The sequence below is a fragment of the Corvus moneduloides genome, chromosome 5, assembly GCF_009650955.1.
Source record: "Corvus moneduloides isolate bCorMon1 chromosome 5, bCorMon1.pri, whole genome shotgun sequence".
NCBI lineage: Eukaryota > Metazoa > Chordata > Aves > Passeriformes > Corvidae > Corvus > Corvus moneduloides.
This window is the reverse complement of record NC_045480.1, coordinates 28,335,486-28,358,166: the sequence shown is the minus strand read 5'-3', so window position 1 is coordinate 28,358,166 and position 22,681 is coordinate 28,335,486. Positions and strand designations below refer to the sequence as shown.

The window sequence follows — 22,681 nt, the reverse complement described above, 5'->3', positions numbered from 1 at the left end:
GTGCCATCTATTTTCATCAAGCATCACAATGAGTGGTCCTAGAGGTCAGAAAGCCTCATTCACCCAATCCTTTGTTTTAATACCGACATTCTGGCTTCTTAATCCATCCCACTGCTATCGCTGGGCAGCACCTTTGGGACAGAGAAGACACTGCCCTCCAAAAAACACAACCAAACTTGGAGCAGTTTGGTCACTTCAGGAATGTGTGAGGTCATCTGGGGATAGCAGAGACTCCCAGTGGGAAGTATGAGAAAATCAGTATAAACTTCAGGAGCAAACCCTACTGCAGTGAAGGAGTTTCCTTCTTCCATGGGAAAGCCCCAGTTATAGGCTACACAGGGAGTAGCCAGGAGGTGTAAAAAGAACTGGGATGCACATCCTGGGGACAGTAAGAATGAGTGGTGGAGTTCATACATATGAGCACATTTGAGAAAGGGTTAAGTAAATGCAATATATGTTATCGAGGTGCTGGGCTGCATTGCAGAACATACCCGATAAGATAAAACCTGCTTATTATAGCTCTGGGTGATGCATGTGAGACTTTTAGAAAGAAAGAGACCGCAACGGCTTCTGATTCACCAACAAAATATTATGTAACAGAAGGGAGAAAGCTTTGTTTTGCTAGGGCAAGACTTATTAACTCAAGCTATTAATGATGGGAGACCCTTTTGGTGTGCTGGGTTTTATCTGAGGTTTCCAGAGCTGCATTAAACACTTGATGTCAATGCAATAAGGAGATGTTCAAACCATTATTTCCTTCTCAGAGAAAAAAATTGTAAAACATGGGAGTCCCTCAGCAGGTTAATTTCTTCCATGGGAAAATTCCTGATTGAAAGCATTTAAAACCTGAAGTCTTGGCCACAGTGCATGTGAAAAGATAAACCTCCCCAAGGCAAAACTATTTCCCTGAGGCCCCATGGCAGAGCAGTCCAAAGTCCAAGGACCATGTGTACTGGACAAACAGCTCCCACTGCCCCTCCCCAGCTGCCAGAGGTCATTTAGACCTCCTCAAGGCTGGCACAGGCTGCTGACAGACCAGGATCCTACACTCAAATCGCAATTTCTAAGATCATTCTTGCAAGGGGTTGTGTTACATGAACAGTTCTTCACACCCCTCCAGCTCTAGAATAAGTCCTATATTACACTGGTGTACGTTTTTAGATCCATACCACTTCCAGTTTTTCACTGGTGAGAGAAGGAGCATTTCATCCTCACAGAAACTACTGCCTTACCATTAAAAGTGTTAATTTTAATGAAGAGAGCATGAAACTCATAGACCAAACCTCTTCAGTGACAAGGCAGAAGTGCTGCCAGCATGCTGCTGAGTTCTACTGATACGAAACAGTCAAGAAGTATCCCAGCCTCAGAGGACAGTCAGAGTGCTATGCCAGAAAGTCTGGATGGCTGGAGGACTGGGATAACAGAAATGAGCTGAAGTATTATGTACCTACTCATTCCTTTAAAGCCTATTGCTGAGATGTCCCAGATCAGCTAGAAATGGATGAGAAGACAGGTGTGACCACTCCAGCTGATCATAAGATAATTATAAGGCAGCACAGTGGTACTGCTGCAAAAGTTAGATGTCTTCCTATGGAAAGGGCTTCGGGGAGTTGCAGGGGTTACTACCCGAGCAAGGGGCTGGAGAGCCAACTGACTAATAAATCAAGGCTGTAAAAAAGCAGGTACAATTTTTTCCTTTTTTTTTTTTTTAAGGGAAACAACAATCTTATACATTACTGAGTCTCTTCAGTGTCACATAAAGGCAGTATTATTGGATAAAAATTTCATGCCATGGTGCAAAACCAAATGCATTAATTCTGCTTTTAATGCTTAACAAAAACTGAGACCAGTACAGACATATATATTATGAGTGATTTTTTTCATTTTTGCACAGTTTTAGTTTAACGTATTTTGTAATGACAAACATATATTAATTTTAAATTTGCAATTCAGATGAACTGTTAGAATATTTTAGATAGGTCAGATTAAATGAAGAGAGTTGAATTTTCGTTTTATGAATTTACCTAGTCCCAAGTCATAAGAGATGTTAGCAGGTTTTCTTGAAATTATCAATATACCTTTAGAATTAGAGCAGCTCCATGATGAAGACAAAATACATTTTAAAAAGTCCCATCGTAGTTCTACATGTAACTCTGAGTGGAGGGGGAGGGAGATTAGGAGAAGGGGAAACCCCAACAATTACTTTATGCCTGTGTGTTGTCTTTTAAAGTTCTGAGAATTATAAAGTGATATAGAACACACAGAAGTAAAAGGGGTCTTATTCTAAGCAAATTATTAACTACTCCAGCAGACATATTAATTTAATAAGTTCTTCAATAAATTTTATAAGGCTAAAGCTGAACAGAAGGCAGTAAATCCACCTCCCCTCCCCAGATTTAGGGAATTAAATTGTCAGGACCATCTCTAATTTTTGCAGTGAATCACAAGACCCTCTTATTTGAGCAACCCGAAAGGCAAGCTAAATCTGACCTCAGGCTGAATGTGTCTAAAAGAACTAAAACACTTGTGCTGATTTCACAGAATTAAATCATGCTGTTGTGGATTCCAGCTGGGTAGCAAAATACAGAAAATAAACTATATCTTAAGAAAAGAGGTGCACAAACCATAGCAATCACAAATTCTCCAGCAGGCTTTGGTAAAAAGCAAAGATCAAAGTCAATGCTTGAATGGCAAAAACAACAGTGAAGAGGAGCAGGGAGCTGGGAAGAATTCCTTTTTGTTAAGTGTTTGGGGTCTCTTTACTTCTGGAGAAAGCCAAACCTCAACTTCCCTCTTCTGTTGGGCAAGGTAGTCAGAAGGAATCATGGCACTCATTCCTCATGCTGACATATCCCCAAAATATTATAGGGAAGAACTTTAGTCAGCCGCACAGGGGCTGGAGAACCTGCTCTGTGTTCCTCTCCAAAGCCTGGAAGCGCTGTGCTCCCACATGGAGCCACCACTGCTCCTGGAGCTGTGCAAAGCTGTGGCAGGAGGACACCTTTACCTCCTCACTACTCCCCCCGTGCCTTCCTGCTGCACGCTTCCCTTTCCCAAGCACCCTGACAAGCTCACTTGCTCCTTCTGACAAACAAATCCTCTGATAGTGACATCAGTTGTGGGCAGAATAAGATTTGGGGCATTTGTCTTGAGTCTGGGAAATTGATTATTTAGCAAACATCTGGATTTTCATTGTCTGAGCAGCTTTCATTGCATGCACAGGCACAGATTATCATGCTCCTCAGGAAGAGCAGGCACTACACTGAGATGTTCTCCATGTTGTTCAGGGACAAGATTTGCCTCCTGGGCATGTTAGCAGGAGAGGATAGTCAGCTACTCACATGTAGCCTGCAACTCCTCGTGTCCCTCTTGCATCTCCAGCATCACAGCCACACTTGGCACTGCACAGAGAACAGCACCATGCTGCACTTCCACCTCTCCTGCTGTTATTCCAGTCTGCACTGGATCACCCTTTTGAGCACCAGGGTTAGATGGCCATTTCCAATTTTTTTCCAAAACTGCCAGCTTTTGTAATATAGACCACTATCGGCTGAAGGAAGAAATTGGTGCCTTAGTATTGCCTGGAATGCTATCAAAAGGAAAGCTCCACCTGAGCCAGCACTTAACCAACACTTAACCACAGCAATTTCAGACACAAGATTTTGCACAGTTAAACAGACCATGGAGATAAACTGATCACCACTATGAATCACTAATTATACTAGCACTGTACACACCTAACCTAGTTGCTCCTTATCCATCGCCTGTTCCCATACAGTGAGCAGGCAACGGGCTGAGGCAAAAAGGCAAATCTCAAACAACTTTTCCACGGAAAGAGCAGATCAAAAACAGGACCAGGAACATGTAGCTGCTTTCCCACATCCACACCAGAGCCCTCAGCCTGGGTTGTCTTCCCCACACAGGCCAAGCACAGACAAAAGATGCGCGTGAGACATTTTTGTGATAGGAAGAGGACTGTAAATCTTCATGTTGAAGTTCTGGCAATTTTCTCAAGTACTAGATCTGCTTTAGAAAAGGAGCTTAGAATTGACTCAATTCCTCATCTTGTCATCAATGTAACAAAATATACAGAATAATAAGGTCTTTCCCCATTGTTATTTATTAAGCAAAAAAAAGAAGTCAGAACACACTCCCCTAAACAATACATATATTCATATGTTCATATATTTTCAGTTTCATATTTACCATTTGGAGGCAACTGAAGAACTGAGGTGATTGGTTTGCCTTTGTTTTCCAGAATTAAAACTGAAGGAATGAGACATCACTTGAAGCACTTACTGACTGGAAAACTCAGCGAAATCTGACGAAATTTTACAGTTTAGACCTACCTATAAATATCTAAGAGATAAAAAGTCTTGAATAGTTTTCTTCTGATATTTGCAAAACTTACAATATTCATTTCATAGAATACTCAGATGTATTTTGCCATCACAGTTATTTGGCTAACACTGAGTATATTAACATATAACACTAATAAGTAGAAGCAGTGTTATTTCAAATGTCAGCCAAGATTTCTACTCCAAATAGAAATATCAAGAAAGGGTTCTTTATAAATTCTGTAACATCAAAATAGAAAAAAATTCAATCTACTACTGTGATGTTAAATGAAATCTTCCTCTATCTGTTCTATTTTATGAGGCCAGAATAAAGTCAATTAGTCACGAAGAAGCAAAATTAAAGAGCAGAAGAGAAGTAGCCCTAAAGAGATGATATTCAAGCATTTATAAACCTAAACATTTAAAAAAATCTAAAATAATTCAAATCCAAAATGGCCTTTGCACAAAAGCACAAATCTCTCTATTCCTGAACTAAGGCAACCAGGTATTTCCTAACAAAGCATCTTGCTTTTAGGTAGCGAGGGCAAAGAGAAAACAACTATTTCCTATTTTCACGCTGTTTCAGTTCCAGGCGAGGATTTGCCAGGCCAGGATGTGACTGATCACACTAATCACACATCTTCTCACTGTGCTGAGAATACAAAGCATTATCGTCAGTGTACTGGTGAAATACATCAAATTTAGCCACACAAGGTGGACATGATTAAACTTCATTGAGAAAGGAGACAGTGCTTTCTCTCCAACATCACATACCCACGTTGGAGTTTATTTACCATTTACTATGTGCCAGAACAAAGAATGGAGGGGACTCAGGTGGCCAGGCAAATCACAATATCCCATGTGCTAGAGAGAATGGTTGAATATAACTACAGCCAAGGGAATTTAATGCATTGTAGATTGCAGGATATGACATCAAGATGGGCCCTTGAGTGAAAACTATTCAAGTATGCAGTTTGTAAGCCTTGGAAAGAGACTGGGAGTGGAGGTTGTGTCTGTCATACTCTGAGGGGCTGCAGCAGCTGTGACAGCCCCAGGGACCAGCCAAGTGCTATGCCTCATGATGCAACATCATTCCAGAAAATGTCACTTGCACAGGGTGTCTTCTGGCAGATCAGGTACCCTCCAGCTGCTCTAGTCCAATGGCAAGACCAAGGAACAGAAATCCTGTCCCGGGTCTGACTAGTGCCAGGGTCTGTCTGTCTAGCATGGATGGAAGCTGGGGTCCATTTCAGCAGCTCTGAATTCTTGTTTCCTAGCTGCTGAAGCAAATTTTGGATCCCTGCAAGCAGCTTGGCACAGGACTGGGTACCCTGACTGTCCAGTTAAGGGAAGATCACAATGAGAGACAGAGGAAGCCCATGTTGACCAAACTGTGTTTATCTCCCTTCCTTAACTGCTTCTCTGACATCACACACTTCTTAACACCCTGCATAAACACCCTTCCACATGATACCCCTGCTCTGCTTGTAAAACTCAACGTCCAAGAGCACTCACTGTAAAAAATATCAGAGAGCAGATTTGGGAAAGGGGTCAGAGGAGAGTGGTGAACACTTACTGAGTTTTAACCCTTTTTACTTGCTTTGTATCTGTTCTTAACTTACTAGGCTACAAGCACTCAGTAGCTGAATCAGTGTTTTTCCATCTCTGTAAAGAATCACCTAGGGTTACAGTAGCACATGCAACTTTGGAAAGAATTCTAACAGTACAAATATAATAAACAAGATGAAAGAAAAGTATATAAATATAATCAGTTTCCATTATGTGACCAACTATCCTCAAGAGATGCTCTGTGACATGTTTTGACACTGAGATAATGCAAAGCATCTCAAAGTAAATCCAAGTTCTACTTCTTGAAACCTCGCTCACATGAACGTTTCTGAAAGATTTGTCAAATATGAGTATGGAAACAACCATAGCTGTTGCTTTGTCCTGTGGGTGTAGAGAAGAGGAAAAGTAACACTTATATCTAAAAGTCCTAGGTGGAGAGAACAGTCAACACAGTGCTCTGTGCTGGCCCCCTGTTAGATCCCCACATCCTCGTACCAAGTTTTCTACTGCATTTTCAGAAAAATCCTGATGCACTAAATGACTGTGCTAATCTTGATCATTCTTTTAAAGAGCAGAGCTAAAGCCCAAAAGCCATATGTGCAGTAACACCCACCCAGGACAGTCAGAGGAAAGAACCATTTAATTTAGATGTATGAAATGACAGCACTGTCAATGACACAAGGGTAACTTTACACAGTGTACAAGTTAAGCTCAGGCTTCTCCCACCCCTTCACCCCTCTTCTTGAATTTTTAAGACTAAGTCCTACATATTATATGTAAGAAAGAAAAATGCAAGTTGTGGGGCAGGAATACATTGCAATGCCAATGCAGAATATCATCTCCCCCAGGATTTTTCCACCAGAGGATATGTCTCAACTGCAAGAAAAAACACATTCCCTCCTTTTATTTTTCCTACTCATACACTGTAGATTGTTTGAAGACAAACCATAAAATGAACAACCACACCACATCAGAACAAAATAGGACACTCTCCAAATATTCTGGGTTTTAGCTGGGCTTTATTTATCAGGTATGTCTCTACCTGATGTAGAAAGATGACACATATCACAGGATATGGGTTGTGCATAATGTGTTTGCAGAAGACATTACTCTGAACAAATGCAATTTGTTCTGGTTTAGTCACAGTTAATACTACACATATCTGCTCTCTGGCTGATGAACTCGCACAGACAGGTTTAAGTGTTTCAGACTGTAAACTGAAAATTAGCTAATGACAACTAATCTGCTGCATCACCTGAGAAATCACTGGTTTACTGATGTTCCAACAAATGCTGAATTAAAATGAGTGCAGACATTCACATATACATGAAACTTACCATGTACTTACATACTGCAGATCACTGATGAATCTGGAAAAAAAAACTTCTGGAAGAATGCATACCTGGTGTTATATATATATATATCAATATTCATTAACAGGAGGGCAGCTGCTACTTACTTGTAAGGTGCCACTTTGGAAATCACAGTCAAACATGTGACAAAAATTGTTAAAATATCTGTACTTGGGTTTGGTAAACAGATTCCTGTAAGGGCATCACCCACATTGTGTCCTAAAGCTTCACTAATGGTAAGGCAATCCAGATAGTATCTGGACAGCCACTTAATCAAACAAGAGAAAATAAGAGAGCAGCAAGAACCATTTAGGTTGGAAAGAAGCTTTGAGATCATCAAGTCCAGCCTATGACCTAACACCACCTTATCAACTAGACCGTGGAACTAAGTGACACATTCAGTCTTTTCCTTAACACCTACAGGGATGGTGATTCCACCATCTCCCTGGGCAGCCCATTCCAGTGCCCAATCAATCCTTCTGTGAAGAACTTCTTCCTAATGTCCAGCTTAAACCTCCCCTGGTGCAGCTTAAGACTGTGTCCTCTTGTTCCGTCACTGGTTGCCCGGGAGAAGAGACCCACCCCCACCCAGCTACAGCCCCCACTACTTTGTAGTAAACAGCTACTTGAATGGCTTTTACAAACACTCTAATATTTTTACTGAGTTCTTCTAAAAGCAGAGGGAAGTGTTTTCACCAGTTTTCTTCAAATAAAACATTCAGAACAAAGTGGAAGGGATAGAAGCTTAAACAGGCTACCTACCTGTATCTGCTCCTCTTCAAGGTGCCCTGGGGATGTGTACATCCATGCAACTGAGAGCCAGCTGCACGCCTTGACAGCTGGCCAGTGTTTCAGCCTGGCAGCACTTAAGGCAGTCCTCTGCTGCATGGACACCACATGCACTGCACATCATTGTAAAGGAGGCCAAAAGCCCCTTAACCAAAGGATTTGAAATTAGTCAGGACCAAGAAAGAAAGAAGAAAGGAGGGCTGTTAAAATATCTGCAAGGTCCCAGGAAGGATCAGAAGGTTTAGCATTCTGTGTTGCTTCCTTGTAACAGCAAATTTTTACTTAAGCTCTCTGCCACAAAACTGCCCTTGGAAAAGTCCTCAGAGCCCCCAGGAAACGAACTCTGAAAGACATCACCCTTTGCAGCCATGTTGGAAACACAGTGCTTATGGCACAGCAGGATCCCAACTAGCAGCTCTGAAGACCTCTGTCCTGGGGAATACATGCAGAGATATCACCAGCATTACTTGGCCTCTACCCAAATTAGCCCAAACTGAAGGAGGAAGGGGGCTTACTTTGCTTTGTTCCTTTTAATGAAAATAGGTTTTGTTCAAAGATCCACAGCAGGGAAAAACAAGATGTAAGCCCCTCAAGGTGTTGATGGGCAAGGGCACAGCCTCCAAGGCAGCCTTTCCAAACCAGGACTTTGGTCTCCTCTGCTGGAGTGGGCTCTGTGCCATAGCCTGTAAGTGTTGAGGACCTGACCTCACTGTGAACAGCTGTGTCTCCCTGCCCTGCCCTCCTGGACCATGCCATCAGACTGGTAAGGTTTGTTTGTACCTGTTCTTCAGGATACCCCAAGCACCCTCTGCAGTGTCAGCCTCTTATTATCCTCCAGCACCCGAGTCATCAGCTGGGACAAGTGTAGCCCCAGAGCAGCTGGTCATCCCTGCTTTAGGCTGTGTTGTGAAATGGGACAGGCACTCTGCTCTACAGGCTAAAGAGGACACCACATTTAGGGAAACAGCATTCCAGAATAAGAATTAAATGTAGTCTGTCATGGGAGAAGAACATGAAGAGATTGCATCTTTGGAGTAAGACAACAAGATTTTAACCTCACTATCTAGTAAGAAACCAGTAAACAAGAGTACAAAAGTCAACTGGGTTGAGATGTCTAATTAGTTGATGAAGCATTTTACGGGGAGTATAATTTTATAGGTATAGCAAAGCAAGAGGCACTAATTAGTTGCAACTCATTAAGTGTAAGTTGTTTAGTAATTTAGGAAAAATGAATGCAGACATGGCAAGGTTGGTACAGACAAGAATTCCACGTAGCTGAGTGTCACATTTCCAACAGCAGCCGGTCTGCTCAAGCAGCAGAGGAGTAATTTGCAATTCAGTCCTGACCCATGGGGACAGGCAGGCAGGCCACGCATTCCAACTCTTCTAAAAGAAATCTTAAAAGACAAAAGTAATGAATGCCTTCACTACAAATGACCAGGCAAGACAATTAGCATCTGTCTCCACCCATGAGCTATTAAACTTCATGTTCCATGTACAGAAAACATTAATATCCTAAGTAGAGAGCTTGTGGATATATAAATCAGCTGTGTGCACATTCTCATCTTTTAGATTTCTGCTAATACTTATGCAGAAGCAAGGTAAGTCATACTTACCTCTTTGTAAAATGTATCCTTCTTAGGGAAACAGAAACAAAAAAACATCCCAAGTAAGATATTATCAACAAGATTTTAATTGCATAATATTTTCAGAATTTTCTCTTTACCCAGGGTAAGTTTGTTGAGGGGGATTGAGTTCAGAAACTATTGCACATACTAGGATAGAAAAGGTACTTAGAGCAAAGACAAAATAAAGCCCTAGCATGGAAGCAAGTTCTGTGAACAAGACCACCAAAGTGTGCAGAATTGTCATCACTCACTTCAGCTGGAAGACTGGAAAACTGTAGCTATTCGTTACCTTTCTGCTTTTAATCCCATCCATGAAACACAAGTACCCCCAGAGAAACCATACATAATTTAGCTAACTCTTTTTCAATTACACAAGGCAGTGGTTATAGGCAAAGGTTTCCCAGAACAGCAACTTTCAGAGAAATGTCACAGTGACACTGAATCAGACTCATCCCCTACAACTGCCTGCCAGGGCTTTTGAAGCCTTCATGGCAGTACTATACAGAGATCCACCACAAACCCAGTATAAGGCAAGACAGCAGTGCACCATTTTAAATGGTGGCAATTGTAGAGCAAATGGTTCCCAACAAAAGCAGGCACCAAATTCTGGGAAAGTCTGGGCCTGGAATTTGCAGCTCAGTTACGGCTTAATTAATAATAACTAACACAAGTGTAAAAGCCTCATGAGAAACAGAGCTTCCTTCCCACAGTCCACTGGTGAAGCTGCCTACAAAAAGAAAACTAAAAAAGTCTGAAAACTTCACAAAAGTAAGTTCTTTTCTTTGCACTGAATGGACATGCTGTACTCCCACTCCTTTACAAAGGAAGTTAAGAGCTTCTTTGTGTCAAGCCTACTCTCTTTTTCTCAACAAAATACAAATGAAAGAGCCATGTGAATTATTAACAGATGACAACAGAAAGCTAGCCAGGTATTTCAAACACTTGTGTCTCTTCTTCCTACATGAATTCCTCAATAGTACATGCAAAGTAAGTCTTCTTACTAATTCCATCTTTTAAATCCATAATTATAGCTGATTAAATAACTTGTTGAGAAGTAAAGGCTTTTTTTCCATTTCTTTCTTTCTCCTTTCTTTCCCTGGGAGAGCATTTGACCTGACTGTCAGTGACAGGGGGGCTTCGTGCCTTGCTCTGTAGGGCACTTGGGGAATCAAGTGAGATTTTTTCCCCGCATAGTATCTTCTCAGTACCGCAAGCTCATGCAGAACATCATGCAATCCAGTGGAAACAGAGACACCATTTGCTTCTGAACTGGAATAGACATGTAATGGGGAAATCTGAAAACAGACTAAAGCTTTAGTCACATTACAATGTTAACCATCATCTCGCAGTGAAAGCAAGTCTTGTTTGTTATAAACACTTTGGATGGCCCTCATCCCCAAACTCCCCCTCCCCAGCTCTCCCCCCGCCCAACAAAGAGGTGAACAGGACACCACCACATGAATCCAACACCATTGCTTGACAGCATGCTTGCTATTTACACATAAGTACAAACTTAACACTGCTTCAGTCCATTCACATTTAACCGAAATAAATTCTGAATTTGTCAAAGAATCCCTGTAGATCCAATGCAAGAAATAAAAATGAAATTATGTTAAGTTAGTATCAGTGCAATTGAAAGATATTTGAGAATTGACATAGGAAAACCTATCAAAATTAAAACTACAGTAGTAAGATTTAAAATAACAAACTTTTTGACAACTTTGAAAAATAATCCTGATGACCCTAAAAAAAGCATGTATTTTTCTATTTACTTCAAAATTTAAATCATAAATTCTAAACTTTCATCAGTTAAAAGGAGCATTTCAAAAGGTATGGTAAAGCACAGCATCTGATATAACACAAATGGAGGAGTACAGTTTCCCACAGCGGAGCAGAAACCCCCAAGTGATGCCTCAGGGAATTACCTGCAAAACCATTAACCAGAATAACCTCTTTGGTTTGAATTTGACTGTGCTTCACACATACGCTGTTTGTTCTAACTGCCATAAAAATGGACAAAAGCAGCACATACATTAGCAGCAGCTCCTACTTAAAAACAAGAAGCACAGCACATTCCCCCCTCAGCCAGCTCCCCGCTGAAAGTGTTCCAGACTAAGCCACAAAAACTTAACAGTGAGCTTTTGAATGACAGGACATCATGTGCTCCATCAGTCAAGTACTTACAAGGTTTCTTAAACAAATTGATCATGCCTACAATTTCAGACGAAGTCAGAGAAACTTCAGACTTGATCTTCTCTGAGGAAGAAACAGAAGCCATGAAATCACCAAAGAGAAGAACTTTTTTGGCTTTTTTTGTTGTGATTTTAAAGAGAACTCTGAAGGGCGTATTGTAACGTGATAGGAAGCTTGTAGGAACAGCTTTACAAATTAATCTGGGAATGTATTTCAGCACTTTGTTCTTATTTAGCACTTTCCCTGTGGAAAATGCTAAGGGAGGTTTTAACTAGCAACAGCCAAGGTGATTTCAGATTGATAGGTAAGACCTCCCAGCTGATCTTTCATTTGTTACATTAGTTTATACAACTGCTTTTTTCTCAGTCTTCCCCAACCACAAAGCCAAAAATAGCCTTACCTTTCCCACAAGGACAATAAGGGATACCGGGAATACTAGGCAACCCTTTATAGGTGCTATGAATAACAGCAGTGGTTTTTTAAAAAGTAAGAAAAATCCTGATATCATATTGTCCATGGTTTTATCTTTACAAGAACAGTTTAATGGCAATAACTACCATGACACATGGAGGCTGCATTTTCCAAGAAAATTTATGCTAGACACTAGTATTTCCTGAAGCATCCTATAGTACCATGAAAGGGAGACAAGCATTAAGCAGTCTACATTATTCATCATGAAAGAAGCAACAATGATGCAAATTCCTCTTAGAAAGCAATAAAGTTTTGAATATAAATATATTAAATATTTGAATATAAAAGGGCTTCATTATGCAGTTCTCAGTCAACACTGGCTGAGCCAAATCCTACTACAGTACTTCTCTGTGCTCTGGATAAAATTTCCCATGGCCGCAGTAGCTCCTATCGCAGACGTGCCAGTCTTCCACAAAGAGATCTTAGCAACCAGGATTTAAGGGAAAATATACCCAGTAAAGCTAGGCTCCCAGGTCTGTAGTTCAGCAGAGAAATGGGAGATCTAATTTTCAAATCTCCTGGGAACCAGGTAGCTTATCATGCAGTAAAATCCTCTACAGGAAATTGATGTTTTAGTGATGCCTTTTCAATTCTTCCCTGGTGTTTGTTCAAAATCATGTCTTACAAGTTTTACCCAAAGACCAGCAACACGTTGCTAAGCTTAGGCCTTCACATTCCAAAGGTGTTTACACCAAAAAAACCAAAGGTGTTTCTCACCAAAATTTAAGATCTAGACAAAGATTGTGCTTTCTCAATGTGAAACCAAAGGTTATGGTTATCTTCTAATTTCAACAGAGGTCCTTGGCATTTTCATATAAATTGCAGAGACTCTTGAAGTAAGATAAAGCCTTTAGCAGTGAAGAATTTTAATTAATCTATTGCACATAGTGCATTTAATAGTATCCAATTTCCCAAATCTCCCTCTGTGTCAATTAAAAACAGTGTATGTGGAGAAACATTGAAGAATCCCAGGCTTCTTATCAGTCCCTTTTTTTCTAAGCACTGGAAATACAGACATACAGAATAATTCCCATAAATACAGACAAATGGGATCAAACTGGAAATGAGAGAAGATAAAATAAAGAGCTTGAGAGTAATATCCCTCCGTTGCTTTCTCCTCTGAGGTATCTAATACAGATTTGTTCTGGTAGCTATATCAAGATTTATGTGTAATAATGACTTTAGCAACTTCTTTCTTTAGGGACACATTTTATTTCACTAATGAAACATTCTCGGGAACCAAGAGAATGACTTTCACCCAATTTATTAATTAAAAGAGCTTAAAAAAAAAAAAAGAAAAATCGAAAGATTAAATAGCTTTGATCTGACAAAATGCATGGCTTTTTGACCCATCTATAAGGGCTACTTTCTTCAATCCAACAGCTGACAGGCCAATATTCTCTGCAGCAAATAAATCACTTCACCCAGCCCCCCTCAAGACTTCTTCCCACAGCACAACACTGGATCTAGCATCCCTACAAATAGTCAGCAAGCCAGGATTAATTAAGACCATGAGAACTTACAACAGGGCTCGGGACCATCAGAAAGGCTACACAGGTACCTGAGCAAACACTCTCTGGACTCAGGTGTGGTCACCACCCTGAGCACATTCTGTAGCTATTCAGGTCCTTTGCACTTCAAATCCCATGACTAAGGTTTACCTTGGAGACCAACAGATGAATATTACAATACTGAAAAGCATAGGTGTTGAGAGGTACCTCTCTTAGAGGAACTAGTTAATCTAGCGTCGAAGTTGGAGGTGCATGGGCAAAACAGCCTCCTGGCTGAGGACAATTAGTAGCGTTTAATCATCACACCAGATTATCAAAGGACTTTCTGTAACAGCAGCAGAGGAGCAGCATCACTCAGACAACAGGCATGAAGATAAGTGGTGGACAATCTGGTACAGAAGAGGCAGAAACCACTCTCCCTATAACTTTCTAGTATCAGCTTTATCTCAGTCACACCCAAACTGCCTGCTACCAGTGTCACAGCCTTTCTCTGTTTAAGCAGGGATGAAAATTGAAACACAAGCTTTTGTTACACATCAAAACATTAAATGAGAGAGGATCAAAAGGTGAAGTGACAAAAACTTAATGCAAAGTTTAAAGAGAAAAAGTGTTTTCCTTCAATTTCTTACATGAAAATAGGTTTTAATAGCTTAAAAGTGTAATGCAATAGACATTTAAAAGGTCTTCATTTTTCCCCTAACAACTCCAGTTCATGTAAATCCCCTAAAAAATTTAGGTACATAGTGTGTTTTGCTTTTACATCATCTTATGCAGACTGCAATTAAATAATTTACATTGCTGAATTGGTAGCAATGCCATGCATGATGCCAAACTGAAATTTTTGCCTCCTCTTGCCAGCTTAGTTTACTACAAATTTCATCTTGACTTATATTTGATGCAACAGGAAATGGAGGCAGTGGGACTTCTAAAAGCTTGTTATATATAATTGTGGATAAGGAGGTTATTAATGCAAGCATAGATTCAGCATAGGCACTTAACCTTTAACTCAGGAAGCACACTTGGTCAGAAAACCTACCTGCTTGTTAAAAAACCCACAGATCATCAACTCACTCAAGTGCTCCAAAGCAACATGCAGCCAGCAGAGAATATTGAAGCTAGTAAAAGAAACCAAGAGAGAGTGGCAGAGTATGAAACCAGGCAGAAACCACTGGAGCCAGGAAGTTTCTGATGCGTGGTTAATGATACAAAAGATGGAATGCATTATTTAGAGAAACATGTCCCACAGGAACTACTCAGGAGGTGACAGAGAGTTCTCAAACAACGTAGTTGGAATCTTGTTTCTCATGTGTCCCTTAAATGCTGGAGGTCCAAATGGCAAAACTTTCAAGTTGGCATAAAAAAACCTGTCAATATATGGCATTTGCAATGTAGTCATCTAATCTGCTTCTTCAAACAAGCTCTACTAAGTATGACCAGCAAGGCTGCCTGAAGCCCACTGAGTGAGCTTTGAGAAATACTTTTTTTGTTTCCTTGAAAGTGGACAGGTGCCCCACTTCCAGATCAACAGTCCCAACAGCACAGGTCTCAGCAAAAGTGAAAACATAAAGGGTTGAAGGGAGCAGCATCTCCCTGGAGACGTGCATCTCTGCCCTGGAGCAAGCACAGATTGCAGAGTGCATACTAGCGCTCCCCATGACACGCTCTTCTGAAGGCAGACAGGGAATACCATTTGCCAGGGTTTTCAACACAACTCTTCTTTGGAGTGCTGACTTTGTGCAAGCAAAGGCAAAATGATAATTTTTTAAATGTCTTTACCAGAAGTCTCAGTTGGAATGAAGCATGTCTTGCATTAATCAACATCCTTCCATCAAAGTAAAACCAAGTAAGTATTGCTTCTTATCTTATTAAGCCACAAACACTGTTTAATATTGCTCTATTATTGTCTTATCCATGAGCAGCTAAATTTCCGCCAGGTTGGTTCAACTAACTGACTCATGTTGCCATGATTCTGACATTTCAAAAAAAATCTGTTACACAACCAGAGCAGAAATAAAAACACTTGAGCAGCTGAAAGACCAGAGCTGAATAAGGAGTGCTACAAAACATTGAGGAACAGATTTAGCAATAATGAGGTCACCTCACACCTCAACACACATGAAGTTATTCCATTCACTCAAATAACTTCACGTTTGGTAGTAGTCACAGCACAAAATACCACACCATTTTAAAGAGACAGAAGCATTTTCAGTGCTTTGGCTAATTACAAAATAATTAACACAAAACGATACCATCATGCATTCCCCTTCCAGGTTTCTCCTGGCTTGACAGATGAAAAGAGAATTAAGAAGGATGAAAAGTGTTCCCTCCCTCCTCGCCTCCTCCAAGTGAGACACTCCTAATCTGGGCACGTGTGGTTGCAGCTCCAGAGCATCAAGCAATCGTGGCATTTAGGGTGCTTCAGAAGCATCTTGTGCCTTCTCAAGCACTCAGGTGTTGCTGTGGTGGCAGCACGACAGATCTCCTTCTCATCAGGTGTTTTGGCTTTTCACCCTTTCTTATTCCAGATATCTGCAGTTTGTTCTTTATTTAGCAAGGGAGAGACATACTATTAGCTTCCCTCCGAACTGTCAAGTCACACAAGGTAAAATTCAGAGCCACAAGGTCTGGCAGTGGTGGTGTTAAGGGTTTCCTGGCTGTGCAGAGGAGGTGAGGACCAGTGGAAGGCAGGAAGGCATGGAGACCCATGTTCAAGTGACCAAAGATGAACGAACAACCAAGAAAGTGAGGGATCCACTCGAGATTAAAGCAGTTTGACTATTCATCGGATTGGTGATATTTGTGCAGCCAAGAGCTGGGTTGTTCGTGTTTTGGAATTTTTTAAAAAGCAAACCCAGAGACTATGGGGTTTTTTTAATATAGAGAGGAGTGCAGCAGTCTATATCTAATAAAAGAAAGTTCTAGACGTCAAAATTGTTCAAAAAGCATGACTACCCTACTGAGATGAAGCATGATAGTGATATCCCTAAAAGGGAGTTGGTATCTGAGCAAATACAGATTGGAATCACTGACTCATCCTGGGCCTTTAAGGCAAAAAGATGAAGGCCTGACAGAAGGAAGAGAGGGGGGAGGAAAATAAGGAGGCATCAGGAATTTAAACAGTATTAGCTGCATGTGAATCCTAAATAAAGATTAAAATCACTGCCTAGTGGGTTTTGGGATTTCTGAAGTCACGGTCATGAAATTAGCAGAAAACTGGCAGTTTAAGATGCATGATGACTTTTATGAGGACAACTTTCTGCAGTATTTTAACTTCTATGAGCTACCATTGCTTAGTTCTTCCAAGCTTCTTAAAACATAAGGAGAAATTGGCGTAGTTCTTCCAAGCTTCCTAAAAACATAAGGAGAAACTGGCATTTAGTGGAAGCATCTAAAAATCACCAGCCCTATTTCATAATTAACTCAACTATCTATTTTAGTAGAAACAAAAAGTCTTTATCAAATTTCTACTGTTTATACGGACTGCTGACTCCAACACAGTCAAGCACTCCTAAGGAAGGCGAGTAGCCCAGGTCTTTTCTGTTGCACTCATGTGATAAACATCTTTGGTAGAATGACCTGGGATGATCATGTTCATCTAGCTTTTAGTTAGTTGATATAGATTACAAATCTTTAAAGCCAAAGAAAGTGCTGTTAACTTCTGCTTCTGTAACTAGTTCTCAACACAGGTCAGATTTCTTTACAGATTAAGAGGCATTTCAGTCTTCTTAGGAAATGTTTCATGCTTTTTAGAATTACGGTTTCTGTAAGAAAGTTCAGTATCTCTTCAGTCATACATATTCTTACAGTCCCTCAGCAGACTGAACTGTAGGCTTTTCCCTTTACAACTTCATATAGACATCACAAAGGCTATATAAATTTCCCTTATGCACTTAATATGAATTATAAGTAATTAAGCTATTGAGGATGAGGGTTACCTGTCATTTTCATGTGAAAGTTCTTTCAAAATTGTATTATCAGGCCTGTTAACTCTTAAGTTGCTGGGCCAGTTCCAATGGAAAAGTCCAAGTATCCATGAGGGCAGCCTATTTAATCATTCCAGCAGAAGTAAAATATATAGTTGGTATTATTTTCACTAATAATGTCTGAAACTAAGACACCAACTGAAGAATTCATGCAATTTCCTGAACTGAAATCCAAAAGAGTTGTTTTGTTCATGATGTAGTTTTCCATAATTCCTTCCTATCTTTCTATCACTGGGGATCTCCTTATTGCAGCTTTCTTTTTTATACCTTAGCAGAGGAATTCCAATAAGTTTGGGAATAGAAAAGATTACATATTAAATCCTTAAAGATAGTTTTATCTTTCAGTACTAAACTTCAATTCTTGAAGTGAGGCTACAGAAGAATCAAATGAGTAGGGTTTGGGAATAGAAAACATTGCATATTAAATCCTTAAAGGTAGTTTTGTCTTTCAGTACTGAACGCTAATTTTTGAAGTGAGGCTGCAGAAGAATGAAATTAGTAGGGTTGTCTAGGAGTCTCTGAGTGTTTTCTATGACAAAATGTGTCCAGACAAAGTTTAGATTCAGTATCAGGAAAAGTTTCTAAACAGAGCATATTAAACAACTGGACACATACATGAAGTGCAGATACATTCACCCTAACAAGGTACTCAGGAATACAATGAAATTAACAGTTCTACACTTAAAAGAGGAAGACAAGATAAACTGAATACCATATTGCTTCTTGGAGACAGTTTCTAGGACTCTCTCGTTCAAATACCAGAATGAAGCTGATCGTTGCTACAGCTTGAAATAATGGGAAAGAAAAGAAGAAAGGGAAGTAAGGAAGAAAACACTAAATCAATCCCTGCTGTAAATGCCCGTAACTTACAATTCCTACAAAAACACTTGGGTCTTGCTATCCCAAGTGTTCAGATATGCTCCAGATTGTATAAGACACTGGCTGACCCACTTGCAGTGAGAAGGAACTGCAAGACCAGTCTGGTCAGATCTACATTTTTCAGATGTAAGCAGATTCATACATAAGCAGATCCCTTGCAGTAATTTATGAGGAAGGAAGATGATTCCTCTGTAAATAAACTAAAAATGTGTTCTGTCTCTTTATTTTACAAGTAAAAACCCAGTTTATTTTAACAGTACCTGAATCATCAGTACCCAGTAGCTCAGACTGAACAATTTGGTTAGCTTCGCTTTCAGCTGCAGCCATGTTTTTTTGTGGGTGTTTTTGGTTTGGGTTTGTTTTTTGTTTTTTTCAAATGTTACTGGAACAAGAAATATAGCACAACACATTTATATAACCATTAAGATTTTGAAATCAAACACAAGGTAAATTCTCCCTCATCTTTAAATCATGCACGAAAGTGTCTTACATTTTAGGCTGTTTTGGAGCCATGCAGTAGAAACATTTTAAGGATACAATAGTCATTACATTACTTTAGAGGTCTAGATACTTAATATGTGAAATATTACTTTTACTTAATATGTGAAAATTATAGCTGTGCTTCATAAAAAGTACCAGTAATCAAACCTCCAAGGAATCACAGAATTCTGTAATAAGAAAGTCACATTGTACAGGACATGTTTTTCTTCTTACTGTCTGCATTCCTTCCTCTGATCACTAATGGAAACTAATAACATTATATATTTATTTAACAGATATTTTAAATTATAAATAGTATTCCTATTTAACACAATAGACAAATAGTACCATACATGAAGACTATATTAGATAGCTTAATAGTATTAAACAGTATTGTAGTATAAGCACTGTATTAGCTATCTGAATGCTGCAGAAGCACAAGGATTTACAAGAGATTATTTTTTTCAGATTACATTACCATGTTTTTCATACTCTAAATTTCACCGAAGAATAGACAACTACACTAGTAGGCTCAATAAAATATACTTTTACTACCTATGTTACGTAGGAGCATTATAATGTCACAATGTATCATCTAGATCTGGAAATACTGCAGCCATTAATAATTACAGCATTTGTCCTTCTGTACAATATAGTCAGATTAAAATAACAGTTTAGAAGTCCTTGAAAAGCTTTTCTAGGGAAATTTGCCTATGAGTTATAGATCTTTTATACTCTTGCTTCATCCGCAGAACCATTCTTTCCTTTTGGGAAGAAATCTCGCTATTAGACAACAATATATGCAATACAGAAACTAAGTAAGACACAAACTAGCACTATATGATATTGTTTTAGCCTGAGTTTTATCAACAAAAATTAGTCACCTCAGTAGGATCCTGCGGTGGGATAAATTATCCAATAATGACAGGAGGGTTTGGCTGCCCTTCTGACCTAATGATAAAGATGATGGAGCTGAAGAAGGACCTTGTCTTGAAGACACCTCTGTCTGCTCTCAGTTCACAACATTACAGATCTCCAAGAAGCTTTTTAAAAGCTGCCTAAGTCTCTGAGCTGCATTTCAGCTGAGAGATTCATTAGGATGGAGTGGAGGAAGGTCACAGGGAGTTTTAAGTCTTTGAATACAGACCAGATAGTCAGACCACTGCCATAACAGCATTTAACGTGACATTTCCTAATTAGCTCTCATAAATACTTGGGTTTCTTTTCTGTTTAGAATTTCCTGAAGAACTTTACTTCTCTCCATCCTAGTCAGCTGCTAAAGTCCAGGGTTATAGTGAGTTTTCAGCTCAAGAAAGCACTAAATCATATCAAAATTAAGCATGTGAGTGTCTTTTCCTGACTTTCTAAGATTATTTAGCCACTGTCAGATGCCTAAGGCAGGACATCATAAACACATATATCACATTAGCAAAGTCAAATCAGGATTTGTGTCAATTTTTCCTGTCCTAATCCTACAAACCTGAATTCCTAAGTACCCTTAAGATGCAAATTTGAGCTTTGAAACTATAATGTGGGAGCAGCAATGAAAAAAATATAACCACAGGGAATCCTTTAATTGACCCAGTTCTAAAAGTAGTAGAGGAAGCATAAATCACCTTTTGCCCTCAGATAATTTCTCCTACAGTACTCTTCATTGATATTCTCTCAGTATTCAGCACAGAAGAAATTAAAACAATGTAGTCTACAGAATTACTAAACCTGAATCAATTCTCGTCAGCAAGTTCACAGAAATAACAACCAAAACAGAAACTAATCCTAATTTTGCAAACATGGTTCCTGGCCTTGTGAACATATTGGCTTGTCCAAAGAAATTCAGAACATGTTGAAAAAACTCAAGAATCATCAAGTTTCACAGTTTGGACCCCATTTTAAGATATAAACTGCTCCAAAATACTTCTGGTGAGCATGGAAATCTTGTTTAAAATTGGTCAATCTAATTAGGAAAAAGTAATTTCAATTCCAATTATAACTTGGTGACTAAAAGAAAGAAACAGATTTAATCAGAATCAAGCTATACTATTGCAATCAAACTACTTCACAAGAATTAGCTCTGCCTTAGAACATATTATACTCATTTTCCTAAAGCTCTTATTCTGTATTAAGCACAAAATGTTCAAAAACATACAGGCATTTAGAGGCTGAATATAAATACTGCTCTGATTTTAACATAAATATGCCATCCATCTTTATCCAAAGGAAGTAAAAGCAGAAAAACCTATTGCAAAATTATCAAGACAAGTTCTTGCACACTGGGCAGCTTCCTTGAGGAGCAGAACCAGTTCTATTATATTTTGGGAGGATAAAGCAACATGAAAAATGTGACATGACAGCTTTTTTTGTTCATCATTGTTTTATTTAGAGTTGTCATACCATTATTTCAAAAGGAGTTGATCAACTATAACCCTGCTCTTCAGCATGACAGTATTACCTTTCAGAGGAAATTTCTGTAGAAGGAGCTTGAGCCTTTTGCTTCACTCTCTCCAGGCTCTCTGGAAGATCCCAAAATTGTCAGGTGTAGCTTCCATATTATAACAGATCTACTTACTGCCCTTCCACTTTCCTGCCAGTAATAGTTAAAAAAAGCCAAATCTCAGAACCTCCAAAACCTTACTGGTTGCCAGCTTGGTAAATATTAGGCATGGATCTCACAATTCTTATCAAGAGAAGGACTAGGTGCCTAGACTCAGAAGCTGGTAACCTCCAATTCCCTATGTGATGGCCACAGAGAGAAATACCCCAAACAGGAGATTTCCCAAGTGGTATACGAAACAAGTACTGGATGTTTACAGTATAGGTTTCAGATCATCAAAATCTTGAATATTTTCACTGTGATTATTCCCTATGACAATCAGCAGATGGATGTAACCACCCTAGTTTTCAACTCCTGCTGCAATGTTCTGCAGACAGTGTGATATGCTGAACTTACTAATTAATTGCATATGAGAAAATACTTCCCATGGTGTTCACTTTCCATGTGAGCATCATTTCAGACTGCTGTGGTTCACAGGCCATCTTCTTGGTTGTTCTTCTCAGGTCATGGAGGCAACAAAGGCATTGATTCTTTCAAAGTACAACACTGGGGCGGGCCACAAGGCAGACAGGTGTGTCTATGGTAAGCACAGGTGAGTTTTTTAGAGGAGTTTTCCATGTGGTGTAAGGATGCAGCTATCCAGCTGATCTCCAATACCCCAGAGGCCCCAGTCCTGCACGGCCAGAGGCACCAGATGAACAAACCATGGACTGAATAAGCAACTTTCTCTGGTGTGTGGGGTCACTCTCTTACTGGGCTAGAATGAAGATGTGACACTGTTCTTCACAAAAACAAGTGAAGGCTGAATTGCAGAAGAGCATGAAGTCAGAGTCCATTTACAGTGAAAGACTTCCTGGCTGGTTTTCTGATTTTAAATTTGAGGAGACAACCAATTTGTTCACATTAATATGTAGAGGATTCACAAATCAAGGGACTTT

The 22,681-nt window shown here is 39.6% G+C and overlaps 1 protein-coding gene across 9 annotated transcripts in view; it reads right to left on the bottom strand.

The window, feature by feature from the left end:
* CRACD (capping protein inhibiting regulator of actin dynamics) overlaps positions 1 to 22,681 on the bottom strand; it is a 132,241-nt gene that overhangs the window by 44,192 nt on the left and 65,368 nt on the right. For 7 of the 9 annotated variants that reach the window (XM_032108282.1, XM_032108284.1, XM_032108283.1 and 4 more), the window contains one exon: positions 11,860 to 11,931. The exons of the other annotated variants lie outside the window; for them this stretch is intronic. In XM_032108282.1, coding sequence (XP_031964173.1) covers positions 11,860 to 11,884 — 25 coding nt within the window. In that variant the 5' untranslated portion in view covers positions 11,885 to 11,931. The remainder of the gene's footprint in view (positions 1 to 11,859; positions 11,932 to 22,681) is intronic. 9 annotated transcript variants of the gene reach the window in all.